Genomic DNA, 24,449 nt, shown 5'->3' with positions numbered 1-24,449 from the left:
AAAAATGGTAGTGGGGACTCCAGCTGGAGGAGGGGGAAGAGAGCATTCCAACAAAGTAAATACTCTGTGCAAAGCTGGCTGGCAGTAGAGGTGATAAGGTGAGGAATCAGTTGGTAGATGAGCAGGGCTGCTGAAGTTTGACCCAACGGGCGTGTGTGTGGGATGTCCCTGTAAGAAGTATGGTCATCATCCTGGAGGCTGTAGGAAACGCGCATTTTATCTTTTTTTCCACAAGAGAGTAACATCTGATGTGTATTTTAGGAATGATATATTCTGGCAGTAGTGTTGAAGGCTAAGTGGGGAGAGAAAGTTGGCAAGAGAGAATTCTTAAGCTATTGAAAAAGCACGATGATATATGAGAAAAAAACCTGAGCTAAGAGAATGGTAGGGGTTCTAGAAGACGTTGTGATTATTTTAAATTTCCAAAAGGAATTAGATGATGAAAGTGTAAGCTGGGAATAGGTACTCTAAATAGAATTTGGTATGTTAAGGATGCCTTCTATTAGCCCTAGAACAGTGGTTTCTAAACTTTAGTAGAAAACAGAATCACCTGGAGGCTAGTTGAAATTCCCGATGGTGCCCCCTTACCACCGCCCCCAACAGTTTCTGATTCTGTGGGTTTGGGTGGGGCCTGAAAATTTGCAAAAGAATGCAGGAGAGGAGCAACAGGACTCTCAAGGGAAATTGGAAGACGAATAGCAAGTTGGTAGAACTTAAACCCAACAATATCAATAATCAAAATAAATGACTAAACATTTCAATTACAAGGCAAAGATCCAGCAGACTGGGCTTCACCCAACACGATACCCTTAGAGTAGATGCATTTTATTTTATTTTAGATGCATTTTAGATATGAAAACATATATAGGTATAAGGAAAAAGGACTGAAGAAGAAACACCCTCGAATACCCAGTAAGCATAAGAAAGCTGGATAGCTACATTAAGATTAAGAGGACCAAAGTAGAACCAGTGGATGAAGGCTGCAGGGAAGCCAATTTTAGCTTTGTGGAGCACAGAACTTTCTGGTGTTCATCCCTGGCTATTGGTGGACGGGGCTGCCTTTTAATTACAATAGATTAAATTGGAGATTTGCAAACAAACTAGGTAGAGAAAGCATTCTTGCATAGAGATGTGGATTAGATGACCTTGGTCTCCTTTCTGGAGCTAAGATTTGAGTATAGTTTATTTTTATGATAATTGTGATTTTTTTGTTTTGTTTTAATGACTAGAAATGCAGATATGTGTTCATTTTATAACACTTAGAAAATATTTAAATGCCCAGGATAAGACAAGCCATTTGATCCTTCCATCCAGAAATGTCTATGGCTAGCATTTTGGTTCAGAGGCCCAGTCAGTCTTTTTAATGCACATATTCAATTAAATTTTGATGAAGTGGGTTCCTAACAAATGCACCTGTATTGCAATTGCTTTTTTTTTTTTTTTTAAGATTTTTATTTATTTGACAGAGCACACACACAAGCAGGGGAAGCAGCAGAGGGAAAGGGAGAAGAAATAGGCTCTCTGCTGAGCAGGGAGCCCCATGCTGGGCTTGATCCCAGGACCCTGGGCTGATGACCTGGATGGAAGGCAGATGCCTCACCAACTGAGCCACCCAGGTGCCCCGCAATTGCTTTTTTTTTTTAAAGACCTTACACTATATTATTATTATTATTTAAAGATTTTATTTATTTATTCATGAAAGAGAGAGGCAGAGACACAGGCACGGGGAGAAGCAGGCTCCATGCTGGGAGCCTGGTGTGGAACTCGATCCCAGAACCCTGGGATCACACCCTAGGCCAAAGATAGACACTCAACCCCTGAGCCACCCAGCCAACCCCCTTACACCACATTATAGTATCTTCCCATGTCATGAAATATTTTTGTAAAACAGGAGAGTGAAGATGTATTCAACCCAAGGGAAGAAAAAGTACTTAGAGAATAGTTGTATAAATTGAAAATAATAGAAGGGTGCCTGGGTGGTGTAGTCAGTTAAGCATCTGACACTTGCTTTCAGCTCAGGTCATGATCTTAGGGTTGTGGGATTGAGTCTAAGTGTCTGGCTCCAAGCTGAGCACAGTCTGCTTGAGATTCTCCTCCCTCCACCCTTCCCCTGTGTACCTGTGTTCATGCTCACTCTCGCTCTCTCAAAATAAGAATCTTTAAATTGAAAATAATGGAGATTTTTTTTTTTTAATGGAGAAGTATTTTAAATGAAGAACTCCCCACCACTGTATCCCTGCATTTCTACTATCTCAAGAGACCTCTGGGTCTCTTGAGTGGGTGGTAATTGCATGTGAGGAAGGAGCCAGGAAAAGGAGTGCATAACTGATCTTTATTTTGGGTGATGGATACTGGTCGATAGCCAAGGGACCAGAGGGAGAGGACTGGGTTGGAGCTGGCATCAGAATAATTCTGGCCCTGTTGAGTGTGACTTGCTGGGGGTCACTGCCTGGTCTGTGGCCATTTCTCAGGCTGATTTTGTTTTTTCCTTCATCTTGTTTGCCTTTCCTTTTTTAAAAGGTTTCATTACTCTACTCTGCACACACCACCTGTTACTGTGCACACTCATTGGTTTTTGCTAGTCAAAAATTTAAGGAAGCAGCTGTTATTTTAAGATGTTTATTGCTGTTCATCACAGTTAAACACATTATAAAGATAATGACTTTTTTAAGTTTTATGTTACTCCTGTCCCTCCTGATTGCTAATTGGAAGCCCTTTATAAATTCTGCCTTCTGCTTTTATTTGCAAGAGTGGAACCAGCTCTAGCCTTCCTCCCTCAGTTCCTGACCATCCCTTCTTTGGAGACGGAAACATTGTATCCTTTACAGAGAAAATGCCCTTTGCAGACTCAAAACAGCTCAGGAGGAATGATAGGTATCTTTTGGCATCTCTAGGGTGATACGCTTTTCACTAAGTGAATGTTCAGACAACCTTCCAAGTGCCTTTTGATACTCTGGATGGTGTTCTTGGGCAGCTGGGAAGAATGAATGTGGAGTCATGGAGAGAGGTTTGGGCTGAGTTAAACTTTTGGGAGTGTCACTGATGATATTGACCAAGACCACATACAGAATGAGAGTTAATTGAAATTTTCTAATGTCTTACAATGAATGTGTGAACAGAAAGGATTATAAAACAAAATAAAATGATTTCCCCCCAATTAGAGTGGTATCCTAAAATCACTTTGGAGGAGAGCTTTGAAGGAAGGTGGTTGCAGACATCACAAAGGAAGCTGACTGACTACTCTTCATTTAGGAAGTTTGCCTGGGATGGCAAGAGATTGGGTGATAGCTTTTCTTTTTCTTTCTTTTGAAGATTTATTTAAAGCACGAGCTCAAGCAGGGGGAGGGGCAGAGAGAGAGAGGGAGAGGGAGGAGAAGGAGGGAGAAAAGCAGACTCCCAGCTGAGCCAGGAGCCCCATGTGGAGCTTGATGTGGGGCCCAATGCTGGGCTCTATCTTATTAACCTGAGATCATGACCTGACCCAAAACCAAGAGTCAGATGCTTAACCTACTGAGCCACCCAGGCAACCCAGGGGATAGCTTTTAAGAAGAGAAGACTAACATTTGGGAGAAATAGCTGGTTCTAGAATTGGGGTAGAGAATAGATGAGCCTGGAGCATCTTGTGGTACCCGAAGGTAAGGAAGTGCTCAAAAGACAAAAGAATGGGAGCAAATCAAAGGGACAAAGAGTTAATCTGAGAGCACCCAATGGCCAGGGGTGGAACAATTTGATGAATAAAATAAATCATGTAGCACTGAATTATAGCCCAAAGGATAAAATAACCATGAGCCCATACTTATATAAAAAAGTGGTTATATAAATTAATAGATGGAGGAGAAGCAAATCTTTCCCACAGAAGAATTCCAAATAAGATGTATAGTATAATTCCCTCCGTCCCTTGAAGGGACAACATCTGATAAACCCAGATTAGTGGAGGAAGGGAGGGGAACATGCTATAGCACACTTGGCCTGAACTCCTCAAAACTGTGTGAAGGTCATGAAAAGCCAAGTAAAATTGAGATACTGTCACAGAGTGCAGTGTGTGATGCTCTGGATTGGTTCTTGGAACAGAAAGAGGACATTGATGGAAAAACTGAATTCCAACAAAGTTTGGAGTTTGAAAGTAATAAAACCAGTGTTGATTTCTCAGTTTCAGCAGATGACAGAATGCTATAATATGTGAAAATGGGGAAACTGACTGGGGAAGTATATGGGAATTCTTTGCAATTTTTCTGTAAATAAAATTATTCTAAAATTAAAAAAACACATTTTTAAAGATGTGTGTGTGTGTGTGTGTGTGTGTGTGTGTGTTTATTGGGTTGGGGTTTGGAAAACTTGAACTTGTTTGTAGGCTGAGAATAAGTAATTGGTACGGAAGGACAGGAGTCCTGGGGAGGAGAGTAAGGAGGGATGCTCTAACAATGCACAAATAGAAGGAGACGCAGAAAAGTGTAAACCAGAAGTAGAGAAAAAAGACATTCATTCAGTGAAGAGTAAGCTGAAGTTGGGCGGTAGTTCTGGACCTTTTTACTTGTGTACGACGCTCCCACCCCCATAGAATGTTGAGAAACTGCAAGTCTTCATTTTCAGACCTATCAGAGAAAATCTTTACCTCATTTTGTAATTCTGCTGTATAGCTAGATAGAGAAAGCATGTGCCTTGCTACAGGTTGGTTACCTGAATGTCTTTTTTTTTTCCCCCCAAATAATCTTATTTATTTGAGAGAGAAAGACAGAGAACATTAGCAGGGGGAGGGGCAGAAGGAGAAAGAAGCAGGCTTCCTTGCAGAGCAGGGAGCCCAATATGGAGCTCAATCCTAGGGCCCTGGGATCATGACCTGAGCTGAAGGCAGACACTTTACTGACTGAACCACCCACGCGCCCCTACCTGGATGTCTTAAATGAGGAATCACCCATGATTATTGTTTGATTTGAGCTCAGGGATTCTTCTCTCTCTTCCTTGGGGCCTCAGAGGTGTTTACACCAGGGAGCAATGTACTCTTGATTGGGGATGAGAGGACTGCTTTTCCTGTTCAGCTAGGGAAAGGCAAGTGAGAAGTGAAAGGAAGGCCTGAAGAGGGCATTTGGAAGTTAAGGACCTTGGAAAGAGATTTGCCTAAAACTTCGGCCATCATACCTTTTGTGAATTTCCTTGTACCCCCAGTTTGAAGACCATAGTAGAGGACCTGAAAGATGTGGGGTAAGGCTTTGGAAGAGTGCCTGGGGAAGAAGAGGGTTTTCTCAAGACCAGTGAGAGGAGAACTACTTTGCATGGAGGTCACAGCTAAAAGGAGAGTAGTTAATTTCCAGTGGTGCTTATGATACTGTTTTCCCTGCTAGTTCTGGCCCCTTGGCCTGCTCATCTTTTTTCCTCCTCTGCCTCTCCCTTTTCCTGTGTCTGCTTTATTTGATATCTTCCAGTGGCAACCTTGAGCAGACCTCTTTTTGTGAAGTGATTTTTGCAGTGTCCTCATTAAATAACATTCCATTGAAATAAAGTGGCAATTCTTAGGAGATTTGACCTATATAACTTTTAGACCTAAAAATGCTATTAAAGAGTAGAATCACTGGATGATTATTGTGGACCAAATGTGTAGTACATTGAAAGAGATATTTTATAGTTTCGATTAAGCTAACCTATGTAGCCCTCTTTTTCCTCCTTTAATTTCAACTAGGGTGTGTTAGAAAGATTTTGCCTTCTAAAGTTTTTTAAGAATTAAAAATGTAAATATGTATACGTAATTCTAAACATATGTCTGTATATTTTGTCAAATAGATGGTGGAGCATTGGAAAGATGATTCTGTCTTCTCTCTTGGATGACAGTATCTAGTACAGGGACACCTGGGTGGCTCAGTGGTTGGGCGTCTGCCTTCAGCTCAGGGCGTGATCCTGGAGTCTCGGGATCAAGTCCCAAATCAGGTTCCCTGCATGGAGACTGCTTCTCCCTCTGCCTATGTCTCTGCCTCTCTCTCTCTCTCTCTCTCTCTCTGTCTCTCATGAATAAATAAATAAAATCTTAAAAACCTACAATATCTAGTACATATTTGTGATCATACTTAACGGTGTGTTATATATGCCATATATTGTTGCCACTACATGTGTTCAAGTGTCATTTATAAAGGTCATTAATTTAAAGAGCTAATAAAAAATACTCTTTTGTTATTTAAGAACAAATTTTAGATTGTGAAATAATCTAACTCATCTTGTAAATTCTACCCTATTTGTTAAATTGTGTCCCTTACTTTTGGTTTTAGCATACTTGGTCACTGTAGGATTAATTTAGAAAATGTAGGCTGATTAGCATATTCTCACTATACAGAGAAACTTGTTATTTTGCTGTATAGATGGTGTTTTAGTGTCCTGTAACATCTTTCTGTTTTCATTAGCAATTCTTCACTGCACTGGACATTCATAAGATAGCTCGAAGTTAAAAAAAAAAAAAGATAGCTCTAAGTTTTTAAAGGGGCAGTGAAGATTGACAGGTGATCTTACCTCTTAACTTGTAAATTTAAGTTGGGTCTATGAGCTGGTCCAGTTTGAGCATACTTCAGGGCCCAGTGATTCTTCACCTGAAGTCTGCAGAACCTCACGGGCTCCCTAAGTGGGTGCCAGGGAGATCATGAACACATCAAAGTATAACAAATGTTATATATGGGGCTTTCTCCAAATTTTTTCCGAATACCAAAGACTTTTTTGCCCCTCCACCTCCTAAAGATAAAAAAATGTCTGTTTCGTTCAGTTTCATTACTCTATAAGTCTGTCAAGTCTGTGGTTAGGACACAGTGGTGTTTCAGAATGCTTGGAAGTAATAACACCCATGTTTGTATTGCTGTACTGCAGCCACAGGCAGTATCTAGTTCCAGAAAATTTCTTTGCACTTTCCTCTAGTATTTTTAGATCTATTACAAATCAAGTATAATCTTGCTTCGGTTTCAAATTACCCTCACTAATTTACAGTTTTTAGAGCCTGAGTAGTTTCAGGTGTAATCATAATCTGGTGATTCCCTCTTTTTGGGTAACCATTTGCTGTATTCTTTCATTTCCTCATATTTAAATAGTGCCAGAACAATTAACACAGTTCACAGAGGAAACATGTACTTTTAATATTACTATTGTTACATTTCTGACCTGTGGTAAATGGAGACTCTGTGAGTAAATGCTCTTATGAAATACTGTTTCATCTTACTTATGTCTGGTACCAATTTGTTTAAAGCACAGATGATCATAATTGGTATTAAGAAGAAAAAGAGAAAAACAGTGGGGGGAGGGGAGGGAAATGGCAAGCAGAAAATTCTTAGGAGTAGACTTTTTCTCTGAATTTATACTTTCTTTCCTTGAAGGTTTATCATTCTATGATGGCAATAAGAATACATGCATGCTGTGGTATTTTGTTTGATAGCGATCTCTGAAGATAAATGCTGTCCAACCATGACTTCTAAAATGATTTTAGGGATTATAAACCGTTAGTGAATCAAAAGCTCTTAACATTATTTTCTAAATATCCGTGATCTAGGTAAGTGGTTCTCACATATAAGCAGAAACAAGTATTACCTGGAGAATATGCTGAAATGCTTAGCTGTGGGACTCCACCACAAAAGGACTTTGGTTCGATAGTTCTAGACTCCACTGTGTTTTTAACACAAGTCCCAGGTAATCTGGCCATATTTTCTCAAAGCTGATCTAGATGCTAGGAGGTTACACGGAAATAGTTAATAAGAGTATAACCTATAATGCAAGAGAAGCCGTGGTAAGTGTGGCGAGGTGAGAGGGACATGAAAGTATTAGCAAATGACATGGAATAAGTTTGTGCCCCACAATTATTGAGAACCCCAAAGTTTTTTATATATCGGTTTTATCTATTGATACCATATTAAAAATTAAAATTGAGATATTTAATACGTTAAATATTATTTATTAAACCCATCACTTGTTATTTAAATACTTTGTAATTGAAAAAAAATCCAAAATAAAATAAATTAGCAACAGTTATGGCCTTATTTTACATTCATGCAAATCTCTTTACTGTTAAGTAGAAGGTTAATACAGTAGAAGGGAGCTGGATTCTCATATGCTTCTGTATTCAATCTGTTGTAATGTTGTTTTGGTTGAAAACTATGAAGAAGAGAAGATCCAGCTGCACACAGAAAAGGGGGCGGTATTTTAATCATACCAAAAGTATACAAGTCCTATTTTCTTAAAGCTTAGCTGCAGTGTGGAATCTGAAATCCTATCACTGAGGGTGTTTTTTGTCTTGGTTTTTACTTTGATACGTTAAAATCCATTCATCTGTCTTACGCTTTCAGTGAATCTTTTTCCATGCATGATTTTGTACTAATTAGAAGATACTGGCCACAAAGTTATGCAGATCTCTTAAAATCACATTTATTTCTCTCATCTTGTTACTGGAGCTCAAGGATGCAAGAATACCCAGCCCCAAGGTGGTGGTCTGGGTGGGGGCAGCAAACAGATCAGGTTCTGCCACTTGCCACTAAAAAATTCTAAAGACCCAGAGACAAGTAGTGGTGAAACAAGAAAGGAATTTCAGTGAGGTCAGCACTGGGAAGACAGGAGACCAATGTCCTAAGAATATCTTCAAGGTGCTGAGAATACTTCTAAGTTTATATTGAGAAGACATGGAACAAAGATCCGTAGGTACTCACAGCAGTAGCAAAGGTCAGGCTGACAGTTGTCTTGGGGTCAATCGTGGGGTCTTGCTGGCATCAGGAGAGTAGTGATTGCTTTAGGGATAGTGCTAGTTGCCATCACGGGATGTTTTGCCTGCTGGGTTTTTGCCTGAGTTAACAGATAAGCTGGAGGGAAAAACAAAATCATCAAGAGGAAATGGTTGAAGGCTAAATGGAGTCAAACTGGGCAATGACTGGGACCTCCTTCAAATCCTCACTGTCAAGTCATCATTCCATTTCAGTGGAAGGAGAAAAGTCAGCGGTCATTTCTGCTGTAACTACTTCCTGCGGGCCAGGGATAATTAATGTAGCAATTTTGGAATAGAAGATTTTGATAGGTTAGGAGAATTTTGTTTCTTGTGTCCCTGCTGAGGAGGACAGAAGGGGATCTCTGAGCTAGTACATGCGTGGGCTCTTATTTGACAAAATACAAAGTCAGCAACCAAAGAGAAGACCAAGAAATACAGCAGTGCTTAGCAGGGCATATTTCCATTTGAAAGCAATTGAATTTAGTCAACTGCTAAAAGGATCTAGAACTAGGGCATCTACAGCAGTTATATGTGTGTTTAAATCTGTTATGGCTTTAGTTACATTTTTTGAGTAATTTGGAATAGAGACATAACATTCTGTTTAAATGAGAGCACAGGTTCCTCTTTTGGGCTGCAGTCAAAATGTCAAGGACCATCCAGTTTTGAAGGGCTAGTTCTTGAATTTGTGTGGTTTCATCATTTTAGGAGAGTGACTGTATGCTAGGTTTGCTTAAAGGTGGCTGGTTGTATGCTTGCCTAAAGCCCCCCACATTGATGGAGGTGGCTCCTGGGACAAATATGGCTAAGGGAGAAAACCATCAAGAAGCCCTCTTCGCACGATGTCGAGTTTTAACAATATCCCAATTATGAGAAATCACTAGGATTTAACTCCAGTTTAATCAGTGGGAGATAATTCATCCCCAAGTGTATGGGCTAATCCAATCATAAGGAAGGTAAGGCCATGCATTATTTCCAGAAGTCCATAGTTAACCCAACAGAGTGGGGTCCACTTGGTTTTCAGGGAGTGATTTTTGCCATACTCGCCACATAGAATCTGTCAGTGTAATAGTGAGTTACATAACTAAAGGAAGTCCATACCATTGCCTGAGATGATCCCTGAATACTATTTAACTTTTTATCACATAGGGGGCAGCTTTATTCCACTGGACTTGCTCAGCAGTTAGCTACTCAGTTCTGGCATGTACTGCATTTCCCACAAGAGGGGCATGTGTGGTGGTGGTGGTGGTGGTGGTGGTGATCTGTTCTTTTACTAAAGCAAACACATGTTAATGACCTGCACCTCGCCACCACGGGAGCAAAGGATACCCACAGATATTCATCTCCATCCTTTACTTCCCCCAGGGACGGCCTGTGTGACCTAGGTGATTAATTTGAGAGAGCTAGTCCGATGGGCACCTTCAGACACAGTGTAGACTGAGAAGGGAGTAGTAAGGACCCCTAAGAGCAAGTACCTCCCATTGTTCAACTGCTTAGTCCTATGCCCATGGGTCCTTTTATTATTCCCACAGAGCAACAGGCATGAAGATTGTTTATACCTGAGTTACTGTGGCAATTCCTCTGAAATTTGCCTCAAGTTATGTAGTTTAGGTGAACAGACCTTTAAAGATAATCACAACTAGAATCTAACATCCACAAAAGTACGTTATTGAAACATAACTTTTCTCTCCAAAATCACCTTCATTTCCAACAAAGGTAGCTAAATTAAGACTATTTTGTAAAACAAGTCCAGTTTTTTTTTTTTAATTTTATTTATTTATTCACAAGAGACACACAGAGAGAGGCAGAGACACAGGCAGAGGGAGAAACAGGCTCCCTGCAGGGAGCCCGATGTGGAACTCCGGATCAAGTCCTGAGCAGAAGGCAGATGCTCAATGCTGAGCCACCCAGGTGTCCCACAAGTCCAGTTTTAACAAACTTGGCCTAACTATTTACACAAGCACAGGAAGAATAGTAATTGGCCATATAAGTTCTTTTAAATCTGCTTTGCTGGAACTTTTCACAAGGAATTTCAGATTGAGCTTTTTTTTTTTTTTTTTTTAAAGATTTTATTTATTTATTCATGAGAGAGACAGAGAGAGAGAGACAGAGACACAGGCAGAGGGAGAAGCAGGCTCCATGCAAGGAGCCTGACGTGGGACTGGGTCCCAGGACTCCAGGATCACGCCCTGGGCCAAAGGCAGGCGCCAAACCACTGGGCCACCCAGGGATCCCCAGTACTTCCCATTCTTACACGAATTTCAAGAGTCTTGCAAACACCTCTCCTGACTTCCCTACTTGCCACATGTCCCTTCTCCTCTTCTAATGGTACTTCTAATCACGAATTTTATAAATTCCTTGTTACAAATCATGTGAACCAGCCATGCAAGCTCAAAGTGATTCCAAGGAGCTCAGACAACAGGGAACTTGAGAAGGACAGGGCCCAGTGTACAGTGTGAAGGAGTTTACCAGGGACCACATCTTTCAGGGCCCACTTATTCCTCAGTTCATTTCTCTGCTTCACCAAATGTGGTTCCTATCCCGGCAATCGGTTCCTATCCAGGGTAAGCGGAAGGAAGTGTGCCCACAACAAGTTTTGGCCACTAAGAGGGACTGTTCTCCTTGCCTGAGGTCAACTAGTCACTAGTGCTTGTCTCCAGCCTGTCAGCGTCACTGATTTGGGAAATGAACAGGTGAGCCCTGGTGCACTGCAGCCAACTGCTCCATCCAGGAATCCCAAGAGGGCTGGACAAAACGGAAGCACAGCTCCTGGCTGGCTCACAAGAAAATTTGTTATTGGAGCCCAAGGGTGCGGGAACACCTGGCCCAGGGTAGGGGTGGTGGTGGGGGCAAACAAACCTAGTTCTGCCACTCACCGCTAACAAAATCTAAAGGGCTGAGAGACAAGTGGTGGTGAAACAAGAAAGGAATTTAGTTCAGTGAAGCCAACGCCAGGAGATAGCGGGCTGATGTCCTAAAGAACTATCTCCAAGGTGCTGAGAATACTTCTGAGTTTATATAGGGAAAATGCGGAACAAAGTTTGGTGCTTGCAGCTGAGCAGCAAAAGGTCAGGTTGATCATTGTCTTGGGGTCAACCACACGGGCTTGGAGTCCAGGCAGTCCTTATTGCTCGAGGGGATAGTTTTGGTTCCCAGTCCTGGATGGTTTACCCTCTGGGTCCCTTGCCAGATAAAGCTGGAGGGAGAAAAATGGTAGTTAAGAGGAACAGATCTGAAGGCAAAATGGAATCAGTCGGGGCGATGAATGGGTCTTCCTCCATTCTCATTGGAAAAGTCTTTTCATGATTCGGGAAGCTATTAAGCTCACAGTGGCAGATGTAAAAGTTTCCCAAAATGCTTGAAAGCTCAAATTTTATCATTGGCAGTAGGTAACTGTCAGTTGTTTTCCCTGAGGAAACAGACTCACTTTGTGCATTTTTGAGAAAATGACTGCCAGAAACCCAAGTTGGAATGATCACAGTTCCTCAATTGTGCTTTCGTGTAAAAATGGTAGTCTATGAAAAAACAGCTGGTTTAGCTCACAACTCGATTACACAAGTGCTTTTCTTCTAGACTGTTGTACTTGCAGGAGCAGAGTGCTCGTGTGCACTTCTCATTTTGTCACAAAGAATGTCAAAAAGACCTCTACTCGAGGCCTTGTTGAGATTTAACAAAAGTAGTAATTCCTGCTGCTTGCTTCATTAAGGACACTGGAAAGGACACTTGTCTTAACTGCTGTGTGTGGTGGTGCAGAAGTCAGTACTGCTTAGTCCCCTTTGCTGCCACTGCCTCGGTCAGCAGTCACCCCACAAGTGCTTTTGCACCCAGAAGTGCAAATGTCAGCACAGTTGAAAATGACAGATAATGTCTTTGTGTTAACCTAAAAATAGTTTTGACCTCCGAGAAGTTCTTGGGGACTCCTGCAGTCTACTGATCACACTTTGAGAACCGCGCGTAGAGATGCATTGGGGCCTTCCTCCCAGCACTGTTTTTCATGCCAGAAGTCACACATGTCTGTATTCCATGGCTCGTTAGTAATAAGTCTGGAGGATGTCTTTGTGAGGTGGACAGCGCTGTAACGATCCAAGGTAGAATTGATGAGTCTACTGGGCAGGCATTCAGTCGGCGGCATTCATTTGAGAGTTTTTCAGTTCCCACGGTGTGCTCCTGGCGCCCCCCCCCCCCCCCGCCCGCCCGCCCCCGGAGCTACTGCAGCGCAGCCTCCCCGCATCTCTGCCCACCTAAGGTTTTCCTGCTTCCCTTGAGGCAGTGTTTAAACACCTTCCCCGGTCCTCTTAGTGCAGGACCCGTTTTCATCTGTACTTCTCACAGTGTTTATATACCGTGTTGTTGGTTTGCATCCTCGGTGACTTTGGTTTTCAAGTGCCAACCCCCAAAATGAGTTACTGTTTACTCTGTCATCAGTATGTTGTCCAAAAAAGGGAAGGGCGTTGTGTAAACGTCTTTTTTTTTTCCCCCCAATGTCATGAAATCAAAACTGAAAGTGAACGGAGTAAAACAAGAAAGAGCGCGTTGGCCGCACGTTTCCTGGCCGCACGCATCGGAACGACCCGCCGGAGCGGCCGCGGCGTGCGGCTGTGGTTTCCGCCCCTTGCTCGCGGCAGCCTCCAGGGCCCGGTGTTGCACCCGTATTCCCATCGGGGCTGAGTTGCGAGCGCCCGGGGACTGGGTGTTCCGGCGGGGTGTTGGTGCATTGTTAAAGCCTGGCAAGAGCGCGCTCGCCGGGGGCCTGCAGGCGGGGCTGGGCGGCGGCGGACGGGCGGGCGGACGGGCGGGCGGACGGGCGGGCGGACGGGGCTGCGTCGGCGCTCGGCGAGGGGCCCCCGCCCGGCGCAGCCTCCGGCTCGGGCCCGCGGAGCGCCGTGCCCATTTAAGGAGGCGGACCGTACCACCAGAACTTTCCTGGCAGGGGTACCCCGACGAACTCGGACAACTTCCAGCGAGCCAGAGGGCCGCGCCGGGTCTCCGCGAGCCGCGGCGCGGGTCCCCGTGCGGCTCAGGGGTTGCGGAGCGCCGCGGGGCCGGGGGCGCGGGCGGCTTGGGTTTCCGGGCTCCTGCGGGGCCGCCCCGGGGGCTCTCGCTCGCTGCGAGTTCGGACGCGCCGCTCCCCGGGCTGGTCCGAAGTGCAGCGGGCCCGCAGAGGCCCCGGTGCCCGGATGTCCCCCAGGCTGGTGCGAGCCCGGCCGGCCGGAGCCCGAGGCTGCCCGAGCAGGTAGTCCCGGAGCGCGGCGAGTCGTGCTGCGGAGGCGGCCCCCGCCCGGCGCCGGCCGATGGTGAGCGCGGCGCTGGCCGCAGGGCCGCGGGTCGGGGGCTCCGATGGACGCAAGCCCCTGAGCTCCGCGGACTGAACGATGGCAGCGCAGTCCAGGTGAGCCCGGCGCCGGCGGAAACTTTGTAAGCGAGCAGGCGGCTGGGGGACTTGCAGGTTGCGGGCCGGGGGCGGTGGGGGAGGGAGGTTGGGTGCCGCGGGGGAGGCCGGCAGGAAGCAGCTTCGTCATTGCTCTCCCCGTTCCCGGGGCCGCGGTTCGGGGCTTACCGTCAGATATTTAAAAAAAAAAAAAAAAAAAAAAAAAAAAAAAACAGTTGGGAGAGCACAGTGGACAATTCCTGCAGAGTGGAGGAGAGACGTGGAGTTCGAAGTTAAATGTCTCCCGTCTTCCCAAATAATTGCTGTTGTCGTGGAGATTGAGTTGTTTTTGACTTGTCTGCCTTTGCCCGGAATTTTCATTTAGTTTCTTTGTGCACCTCCCGTGGGTTCTCCTGAGTTGTGGGGGTGGGGGGGTGGGGGGGTGGGGGGGGGTTGGCGGCTACTATTTTGATCGGAATTTTAGAAATCAGTTCATGTAAAAGCAGCTCGCCCTGGAGAAGGTGGTTGAGAATTCGGCTGGTGAGGGATCGAGAATTTTAACGGCTAACATGTAGGATCCCCCATAAAACGGCGCAGCGTGCGAGAATCTGCTGAGTAGGCAAAGACCGGGAATGCACCGAGGTGGGGGGGGGGGGATGAAGTGCAGTTGGTGCAGTTGCTGTCCTGCTGTCCGAGGAACGCTGTTGTAAGGACCTCAGGCTCTGACTTCTCGCGGTCGGTTCCTTTTCTTGTAACGAGTGTTAAGGACCGATGACAAGGCATTAGTGATCATTACACGACCCAGACTGTTGAGTGTGGGTTCATTTTAGTTGTGACAGCAGGTTGGTGCTGAGGCCGACTTAGAGTTACATCTAAGTTCTTTTTTGACTTTCTCCAAAAAGCAGCTTGGTGTCAAATATTTAAAGTAGGAGGGCTCTTGGGGTTGATAGTTGATGTAGTTTAGGGATTTGGGGGTGTCTTAGAAGGCTGAGTACGCTTCAGGTCTGAAAACCCAGGTGTACCCCTGAAAGAAATAGATGCTCAAATACTGAAGTTTGGGCTATGTACAATTCAAGATTTTTTTTTCCTAAGAGGATTTTCTAGGAAGAGAACTATTTCATGTAGAAATAGTTCTGCCTCTTGTGTGCTGTCTGCTTTATATATTTAATCCTCTGAACTCAGTGGTTTATCTCCTGCCCCATGTTCTTGGTTGTTCCAAAAAAAAGGGGGGGGCGGTGGGGGTTCTTAACTTGAAACCACATAGTAGGAAAACTTGGATGGATGAGAAGCAAAAGTTGCATCTTTTTTGGCTAACCTCTAATGAAACTTAACTGCCAAGGGTGGGGGGGGGGGTGTCTGTGGAATAAAGCCTTAGATTAAGATACTTTGGTCTAAGAAATTAAACACTACCCAACAGAACTCAATAATATGGAGCTGGGATTTGAACTCAGGTGCAAGTGATTTCAATGCCTCAGCTCTTAAACTAATTAAGAATAAGCTGAGATAATAGCTAATTGGTCACTGCATGCAGTGTGCCAGGCACAGCTACTTTAATTGGATTATCTCTTTGATTCTTCTCAGTCACTTAAATAGGTAAGTACTATTATTTTTCATGTTTAGTTAAAGAAACTGAGGCCCAGCCAGCCTGTTTCTTGCCTGAGGTCACATAGTAGAGCAATGCCTGACTCCTGAGCTGCTCTGCAGCATTTCCTTACTTCCAGACTTCCTCTTTAGTCTTGAGGTAAGATGTGAAAAGAGAACAGCAGAGCCTCACTATAAGTGTACAAAACGCAATTTCTGCTAAGAGTGCTTTGCTATAAAATGGAAAAATTTGAATTACCTGTGTGGTAGTGCAACCTGCTAGTAATTGAAATAGGTCTGTGTATATTCTGCTCTTCTAACCTGGCCTTCAGACATGCCCTTGAACTAGGAACAAAGCCATGATGTCTGTTGTTTTCCTAGCTTGCATAATGGGAGTAGATCTCACAAGTTGTAAATATTCACTTTCTCCAGTTACATCTCATCTGGTCTGTGGTCTGTACTCATTTAGACATTGTATTTTGCGGGACAGTAGGTAATCTTTGAGATCTAAGAAGTTTGCATATATTTTTGGATTTCAAGGAAACCTCAAGCTGGGTCAGATTGTTCAGAGTAGTGCTAAGAGAAACAGAACCATCACCTCTGATTTATAATCTAGGGTAGTAAAATCTTGCCCATGTGCCACTGCAGTATCTCTTTTCTCTTGGAACAATTAGTCTGAATTGGTAGACTCATTGACCCTCAAGATTCATAGCTTGATTTGTTCTAACCACAGTTGTTTCATTGTGCACTACTTAAAATAATTTGACTTTTTTTTTTTTTTTTTTTTTTTTTTTGGTGGAAGAGGTAGATGAGAATTTAGAAGAGAATGAAATTTGTGGCACTGATAGTGAATACATGAGATGGCCATGGCACTTTTCTCTCATTATTTGACATTGCTGTAAGGGAATATTCTTCATTTGAAACTTATGGTTGGGATATGACTACTTTTTCTTTTTCTTTTCTTTTCAAGATTTTATTTATTCATGAGAGACACAGAGAGGCAGAGAGACACAGGCAGAGGGAGAAGCAGGTTCCTTGTGGGGGAGCCTGATGCAGGACTCATCCCAGGACCCTGGGGTCACGCCCTGAGCCCAAGGCAGATTCTCAACCACGGAGCCACCCAGGCATCCCATGACTAATTTTTCATGTGAAGAGACTAGGCAGTGTGTTCCTTTTCTACAATCAGCTCCTTAAGACAAGATGTTATCTCACATTTTTAGCATCTCCTGCATAGGCTGGAAGCATTTTGAATGAGAGGTTCTACCTAAGTATTTCTTAGCTTGTGAACCTTTATAAATTGAAGCTGACCAGTCCTCTCCCACATTTTAAAACCTAAAAGTAGGAAGTTGATTATTTTGCGGTTGGGTTTTTTTTTTTTTTTCCCCTTCCCAGAAGTGGTAGACATCTGCCTATGTTTTACTTATTTATTATTATTTTTTAATTTTTAAATAAGATTTTATTTATTTGACAGAAGGAGGGAGGGAGGGAGGGAAGGAGGGAGAACCAGTCTCCCGCTGAGCAGGGAACCCAACATGCGGCTCCATCCCAGGACTCCAGGACCCGAGACCTGAGCCAAAGGCAGACGCTTAACCGACTGAGCCACCCGGGCACACAAGTTGCCTACGTTTTAAAAATTGTATTTTGGGTCATTATTTTGAAAGCACTTAGTATTTTCTTTGAGTTTTCTTTTTTTTTTTTTTAATATATATATATATATTTAAATATTTATTTATTCATGAGAGACACAGACTGAGAGAGAGAAGCAGAGACACAGGCAGAGGGAGAAGCAGGCTCCATGCAGGGAGCCCGATGCGGGACTTGATCCCAGGACTCCAGGATCACACCCTGGACCGAAGGCAGGCACTAAACCTCTGAGCCACCCAGGGATCCCCTGGTTTGAGTTTTCGAGTTGTGGAGAAAGGCAGTCACTTAGAAATGCAGTATCAGTTAAAGCAGGACGTAAGTATACTATGCCTCAGCTCTCAGATTAGTGTGTGCTTTCTTTGGAACCTATAAGCACAACAGATAACATTGCGGACTTTTTGATGGGAGTTTTAACACACTTAACTTTCTTTAATGTGAAATAGTTAACAATTGCGGCTTTAGTTTCCAAATTCTCATCTAAGGCACAGAATACCTTATAAAAATATACAATCTGGCATGCCCTCTTTTGAAGGTGGCAAGCCTTTGATGGGGTAGGAATGGGTATAGAATCTTAATAATAGTTTGTAGATTTATACTTTTCTGTGAGGATTAGCTTGCTTTATATTGAAGAGTGTGTTCATGGATAAAACAGAACTCATCTCTGCTTCTCCCCCTACGCCCCCAGTTGAAGCAATCCTTGAATTCTAGAAAGGAATATATACATACCTCAACTACTGCCAGGGATTAACCAGTTTTAAAATGCACCTTGTGCTCTTGGAGAAGCCCTGCCCCTCCTCCACCCCCCACCCCCAGGAGGAAGGGGGGAGTGGGGGAGTTAAAATTCTGTTGGAGAGTAGCATCTGGTGGCTGAACACATCTCAGAAGAAAGCACTTTCAGACAAATTGCAAAAGGAAATTAGGTTTAGTTAGTTCTGCCACAGGGTTTTTGTTTGAATTTGACTGAAGTTAATGTTAATGACGTTTAAAAAATAATAATAAAGCAAAGCCAGATTGTTCCCAAGATAATTATGAAGCCGGTTTTTGATGGATCTCTTTGGTGAGGGAAAATTTTCCATTGCAAAAAGCATTGCTCTTAAACTGGTATAGAACCAGTTTTGCTCTGTCCTCTTCCCTCCTGATTTGTGAGCTACTGATTACCTTGGAAGAAAATTCATGAAAGCAGAGAAACTCTGGTTAAATGTGAGCAGATATCAAAGAAGAGTGCTATGGTATTTTGGAAAGTGCGGTTCAAGGAAGTAATTTCAAGAGGGAAATAATTTATGCAGTATTTTGACCTAGTGAATATCTTCATTTTTTCCCTTGTGACGCCATTGTAAACAGTGTCCTTGACAGAAGAGAAACAGACAGGTCTTTTAAGTGATTTCCTTCTAGTTCATCCTGAGAGCCAGCTGAGCTTCCTGACTCAGACTACAGTTTCTTCCAAGATAAAGAAGGAGAATTGAGTCATTTTTTTTCAGTCAGCTGGTTTATGGGGATGTTCTTTGGCAACATTAACGCAAGTGATCTCTCAAAAGATTTAGGGGATTCTGTATGAGAGCATGAAAAGGTATTCAATTGCTGCTTCTGTATTTTTTTTTTTTTTTGCTTCTGTATTCTTTTAAAAATGGAATTTAGTGAACACTGCATTTAAGCAATTTAAATTTCACATATTCTCAGTAAAGAAAAATGTTATCTTAATCAGGGATAAGAGGGAAATCTCATTTTGGTACTGTCGTTTGTGTTGAGCATTCAAATTTATATATTACCTAATATCTGTGAAGTGGAGGAATTAAGCCAATTATCTTCATTACTGCTTTGAGATATAACACACAATTTTATTGCTTCTAAATATATAGACTTCCGGGCAGTGCGGGAGGCTCAGCAGTTTAGCGCCACCTTCAGCCTGAGGCCTGATCCTGGAGTCCCGGATGGAGTCCCACGTCAGGCTCCCCGCATGGAGCCTGCTTCTCCCTCTGCCTGTGTCTTGGCGCCTCTCTCTCTCTCTCTCTTTCTCTCTCTCTCTCTCTCTCTCTGTCTGTCTCTAATGAATAAATAAATTCTTTTAAAAAAATAAATATATAAACTTAGTTTTCTATTAGGAATTTTCTCTATTTTGTTTTCCAAGATTGGCAAATAAACTTAATTCCAAAAATCTTTTAAAAAGGAAAGTCCTGTATGTAAGTTGTAGTAAGAACTACAAGTGATGGTGTATTTTGATTTTCCCTCAGTACTAGTTGGAGATTCAGCCTACATCTTTAAGACAAAGTTTCTTGGCTCAGAAGTACAAACATAACATGCTTGGATATCATAATCTCTGTTGTGGTTCAGTTACATTTTATTGGTATAGGGTGTGTGCATAACTTTTACAGCCGCTTAAATGATTCTTATTTTACATAAATGAAAAAAATTGAGGGGAGAGCTAAAACTAGTATTTATAGCTCTGCTTCAGGATGTTTATTATAAATATATATGTATTCATTTGCTCAGAATAATACAGCAGATAGAATGCACAGTAATATTTTGTTCAAATATAAATGTGTCAGGTGGAGCTTAGCTTTAGGCCTCAAGGGGAAAAATAAGACAACTTTTAGTGTTAATGCCCAGAGTCCCTAAGTAAAAATTAAATTCAAAACCATCCCAAGTTCTGACTTTTTTGTGTCTTGGCAGTGATCAGTGTTGAGAATCTTTCCTCTGTGCAAACTTTCCCCTACCTATCCACAGTGAGTTAAAGCTTAACCTGATGGCCACAAAGCTAGCAGACTTAATGTCCTGGAAGTCTTGTTTTCTGGTGAACGTTTGTTTTCTTGTTATGGTTTATTGGCTTTGTTTTTAATTTAACCAGATTGAACTATCAGATTCTTAAGGCTGTTACTCAAGCAGTAATTTGATGTCAGGTTTAATATCTTAAGGGGAATCCCAGGAGCAACATCTTGTCAAAAAAGAACTGAAGTCAACTGAAGAGGAATATATATTGTATTTCGATTGATACCTAAGTGGCCTTTACCATGGTTTTAGGTATTATATCTCTAAAGGGCACCCACAGTTTGACCACACTCTACAAGTACCAAGAATTATTGTTCCTCCATAATGGCTCATATGATGATGAATACTTAGAGACTTGTGGGCCACATGATCCTTGGCTTGGGTGGGCTGGAGAGAGTTAAGGATGTAACTTTTTAGTTACTGACTTGCCTGTATTTTACCCCAAATGATCTTGCCTTTATTTTCAGTATTGCTTACTGCTGGATTGTCAGACAAATAATATTTTAGGTGCAATGTAGTCCTATTAAGTTCAAGGTTCTCAAACTTGACTAGACACTAGAAATCACTAGGAGTGCTTGCCAAGGTGCTGGTTCTACTCTGCCCCCCCCCCCCGTGCCCCCCCCCCCGCACCCCCACCGGGTGGAGCTTGGGTGGAGCCCTGCTGGCTCTGAGGTCAGAGGCCCATCCTACTACTCTTTGTGTAATGGAGTCTGTGTGTGAGAGATACATAAAGTATATCATGCAATGCAGTTACATTTTGACTTAATATACTCATATATACACATGTCCTCCTTCCCCCATTGAAATAGACAAGAGGTTGTTAGAAAAAGTAATCTCCATCTCTATAAATTTATGTATCTGTTACAGACTGTAATTGAAGTGTTATGCACTTAAATATGCACTTAAATTTAAAAAATAAACAGAAGGTACCAAGAAGTAGTGCCCAAGTTTGATCATGCAGCACTTTCCTACGAATTGTTTCTTCTCAAGGACCTGGATATTTAATTTACCCTTTCCTGTCCACTCTGGGCTCCCTCCCAAAACAACAAACTCACACTCTACCAGGCATCCCCCAGTTTATCAGGTGGCAGATGTTTTTGTTCCCAGGGGAAAAGTTAGAACTGTGAATTGGTCAGTTATATCCAAACTCTGAAACTGAAAGGTGGTGGTGGTGGTGATTTTTTTTTTTTTTAAACAAAACATTGTCTATGTCTACTGTTGTTGAACAAATAGTGTTCAACAAAAATTTTAAATGGGCCTCCTACTGGGAAGTAAATGTTCAAATTATAGCAGATGTCAGTTCCTGTAACAAATTCAGGAAACACTTTCTGGTATGTGGGTGTTGTAACTCTTCAGTTCTTGGAACTTTCCTTCAGGAAACTGTCCTGTCAAAAGCAGAGCAGTTGATAAAATATGTAGCACAATTCACAAGTGGTGTCCTGCAGTGTAATTAAATTTTGATTTGGTGCATATGTTTTTGTGGTCATGCTAGAGCCGAGACTATCACGTGACTTTCATCCTGGACAGTGTGCATCTGGACAACTTGTTAAATGATTCCCTTATTCTTGTCGCCTTAAAAATGCAGGTGTACCTGATTTACTCTGGATATGAATTTGTGGAAAGTGGTATAAAATTAACCAGTTCCCATTGTTTTTGTGTAAAAGAATGAAACCTGTTTTCCTAGTTTTGGCAGAAATTCCATATTTTTGTCTCTTGATTAATATTTTACAGTAGACATTTCTAAGATGGCCTATCTAGTAAGTTGGTAGCTTGAGCTGCTGTGAGCCCATGATATTAGGATGTGTGTGTGCATGTTTTAAAGGAAAACAGAACCTCTTAAGTTAATATGCTGAATTTTAAATACTTTAAAAAGTTGTTAAAAGGGGTATTTATTGGTACAAAATTCTGGACAGTAACACATAGCTAATTCTTTTTCAAGTAACGTTGATCTGTATTATGTTTTTCTGTAATTTTACAGTCTGTGTATCTTCCTTCCCCACTCACTCCCCTTTTAGAGTTAAACCATACTTGCCCTAACTCTCCATTTTAAAAAGCTGTGTAAATATAAACTTTGTACCACAGGAAAGAAATTAGGCAACCACATATACTGACATTAGTACAGTAAAAAGATACAGTGGAATCCAGTGGGTTATATTTGTTTGCAAAATCAGTTTTTAGCTGAAAACGTGGGAAGGATAAAGAGATGAGTGTTGTCTCCTTGTCATGTCTCTTGGTTTTGGTAAAATTCGGAATAACTGATTAACCATAGTTTTTTGTTTTTAAGTGGGAACTGTGCCCAGAAACAAAAAGCCCTGGGAGTTAAAAAAAAGATTGAGTTTGATAATTTTTATCATTTTGCTAATAGTGTGGGGCTTTTGTTTTAAACCTCACGACAGGTGCCTTATTCTTACAAACAGCTTCATTATTTTAACAGGCACGTTTTTCTAAGGATAAAGTGAAAATCATTAGATTTACTTAATGCGGACTTTAATTTGTAGGCTTTGAAAAGATCATGACAGTGCTCATGATAAGCCTGGAATAAAACTTGGCTTCTTCTTGAGGTCACTCATATTCTGGGGGTACCTCCAGGAGTTGGTTATTATCTATTATGTTAAAGAGTAAAGTAGAAATTTTACTCCTACTTGGTCTTTTGGTAGTGTGGTAAATGACTTTTTTTTTTTTTTTTTTGGCAGGAGGGGAGGGGAATAGCTTGCTTTAATCAGTATACATTCACTATCACTCAGATCTTTTATCTCTTGTTACTTCTCATTTTATGATTTTTTTTTTAGCTCAAGTATTTTCTTTATAAGTTTGAGGTATATTTTACATATCATAAGAGTTACCCATTTCAGGTGTACAATTCAATTATTTTTATTTTACTGGGTCATACAACCATCACTAGATCATTTTTAGGGCATCTTATCTCTCCAGTAAGATCCCTTAGTCCATTTATAGTTAATCCCTGTTCCTAGTTCCATGTGTGTAATTTTGGCTTTTTGTGGATGGATATTTCACATACATGGAATCTTTTGATTTCTTGCATCTGGCTTTTTTTTTCACTTGCATAATTTTTTTGACGTACATCTATGGCATAACATGTGTTAGTTTTGCCTTGTATTCTGCTGTCTGAATGTGATAAACCGGTTTTGTGTGTGTGTGTTCATGTTCATGGGTAGGGATGTCTATTATTATGAATAATGTTTCTATGAACATTTGCATGTAAGTCTTTATGTAGATCTACATTTTCCTTTTGCTAGGTTGGAGACCTAAGGATGAGATTGCTGGGTCCTAGGGTAGTTTGATGCCTTACTTTTTGAGAAACCACTAAACTATTTTCAGACTGTATGTCCACCCTAGCCTATGTTTAAACTGATCTAATTCAGTCAATGTTTTGCAAGTTATTTTGCTATCTTTTAGAGTCAGTTGGGATGTGGAACTGGTGGTTTTGAGATCTGGTCAATTTTGCATTTGATTATTAAAAGTGATGTTTTAAATACATATGGCTTAAAAACACAACTGTTTTTCTGTAGAAAATACTTTATAGTATTTGTAAAATTGGGCTTTTTGACAAATTTATATTAAGGAATATTTAAAGAAAACCAAATTAACATCTAAGGAGCACCTGGGTGGCTCAGTTAGTTAAGTGTCTGCCTTTGGCTCAGGTCGCGTGATCCTGGAGGCCTGGGCTCAAGTCCTCCATGGGATGGAGCCCTGCGTCTGGCTCCCTGCTCACTGGGGAGACAGCTTCTCCCTCTGACCCTCCTCCCTGTTGTGCTCTCTCCCTCTCTCTCAAATAAATAAATCTTAAAAAAAAAAAAAACACTTTTAAAGTATCCATGTATGTTTTGCCAAAATAGGAAGTGAATCTTCCAATATATAACTCGTAAACCCTGCAAATAGCAATAAATATAAATATAAATATAAATATATATATATATCCTTTATTTCAGAAGTGTAAAATAGCCCTGGAAATTGTCATTTAAATGTGTTGTGTTTTGTTTTAATGAAAGTGTTCAGGCAAAAATTAGCTGTTCCCATTCACTGCAGTCTTGAATGCAAAGATACGTTATCTAAGTGGAGCTTCTGGAAATTATCTTTAAAATTTGAGTCCTGCTAGGAGAAGGTGGTGACCATATGCCCCCAATCAGTGGTGTGTTCCAAACTTCAGGAAAAGATAGATCTATTTTATGAACAAAAATACTTCATGAAGTGCTCTGAAATTGTCTTTAGATGTATGTGTGATGGTAGTTAAAGTGAATCATCTTTTCAGCACTCCTGCTGCTATTCTGTTAGAGAGCTCTGAGGCCCTGGTTAGCTATCTCCTACTTGGATACCTTTAATGAGTCTGCCCAGTATGCCTTCAGCTTTGGAGCCTTAGAACGT

General features: G+C 41.9%; 1 protein-coding gene across 9 annotated transcripts in view; it reads left to right on the top strand.

The window, feature by feature from the left end:
- AFF1 (ALF transcription elongation factor 1) overlaps positions 1–24,449 on the top strand; it is a 234,061-nt gene that overhangs the window by 92,113 nt on the left and 117,499 nt on the right. The window contains exon 1 of one of the 9 annotated variants that reach the window (XM_055313048.1): positions 13,628–14,099. The exons of 7 other annotated variants lie outside the window; for them this stretch is intronic. Coding sequence is in view for 1 of the 2 variants with exons in the window: in XM_055313050.1 (XP_055169025.1) it covers positions 14,083–14,099 (17 nt within the window). In the remaining variant the exon portion in view is untranslated. Of the gene's footprint in view, positions 1–13,627; positions 14,100–24,449 lie in introns of those variants that run through there. One more of the 9 variants, XM_055313050.1, reaches the window with a different exon arrangement.

Source organism: Nyctereutes procyonoides, unplaced genomic scaffold (genome assembly GCF_905146905.1).
Source record: "Nyctereutes procyonoides isolate TBG_1078 unplaced genomic scaffold, NYPRO_anot_genome, whole genome shotgun sequence".
In the NCBI taxonomy this organism is placed as follows: domain Eukaryota; kingdom Metazoa; phylum Chordata; class Mammalia; order Carnivora; family Canidae; genus Nyctereutes; species Nyctereutes procyonoides.
Note: the sequence above shows the minus strand (reverse complement) of the source record. Positions and strands in the feature narration are given on the sequence as shown.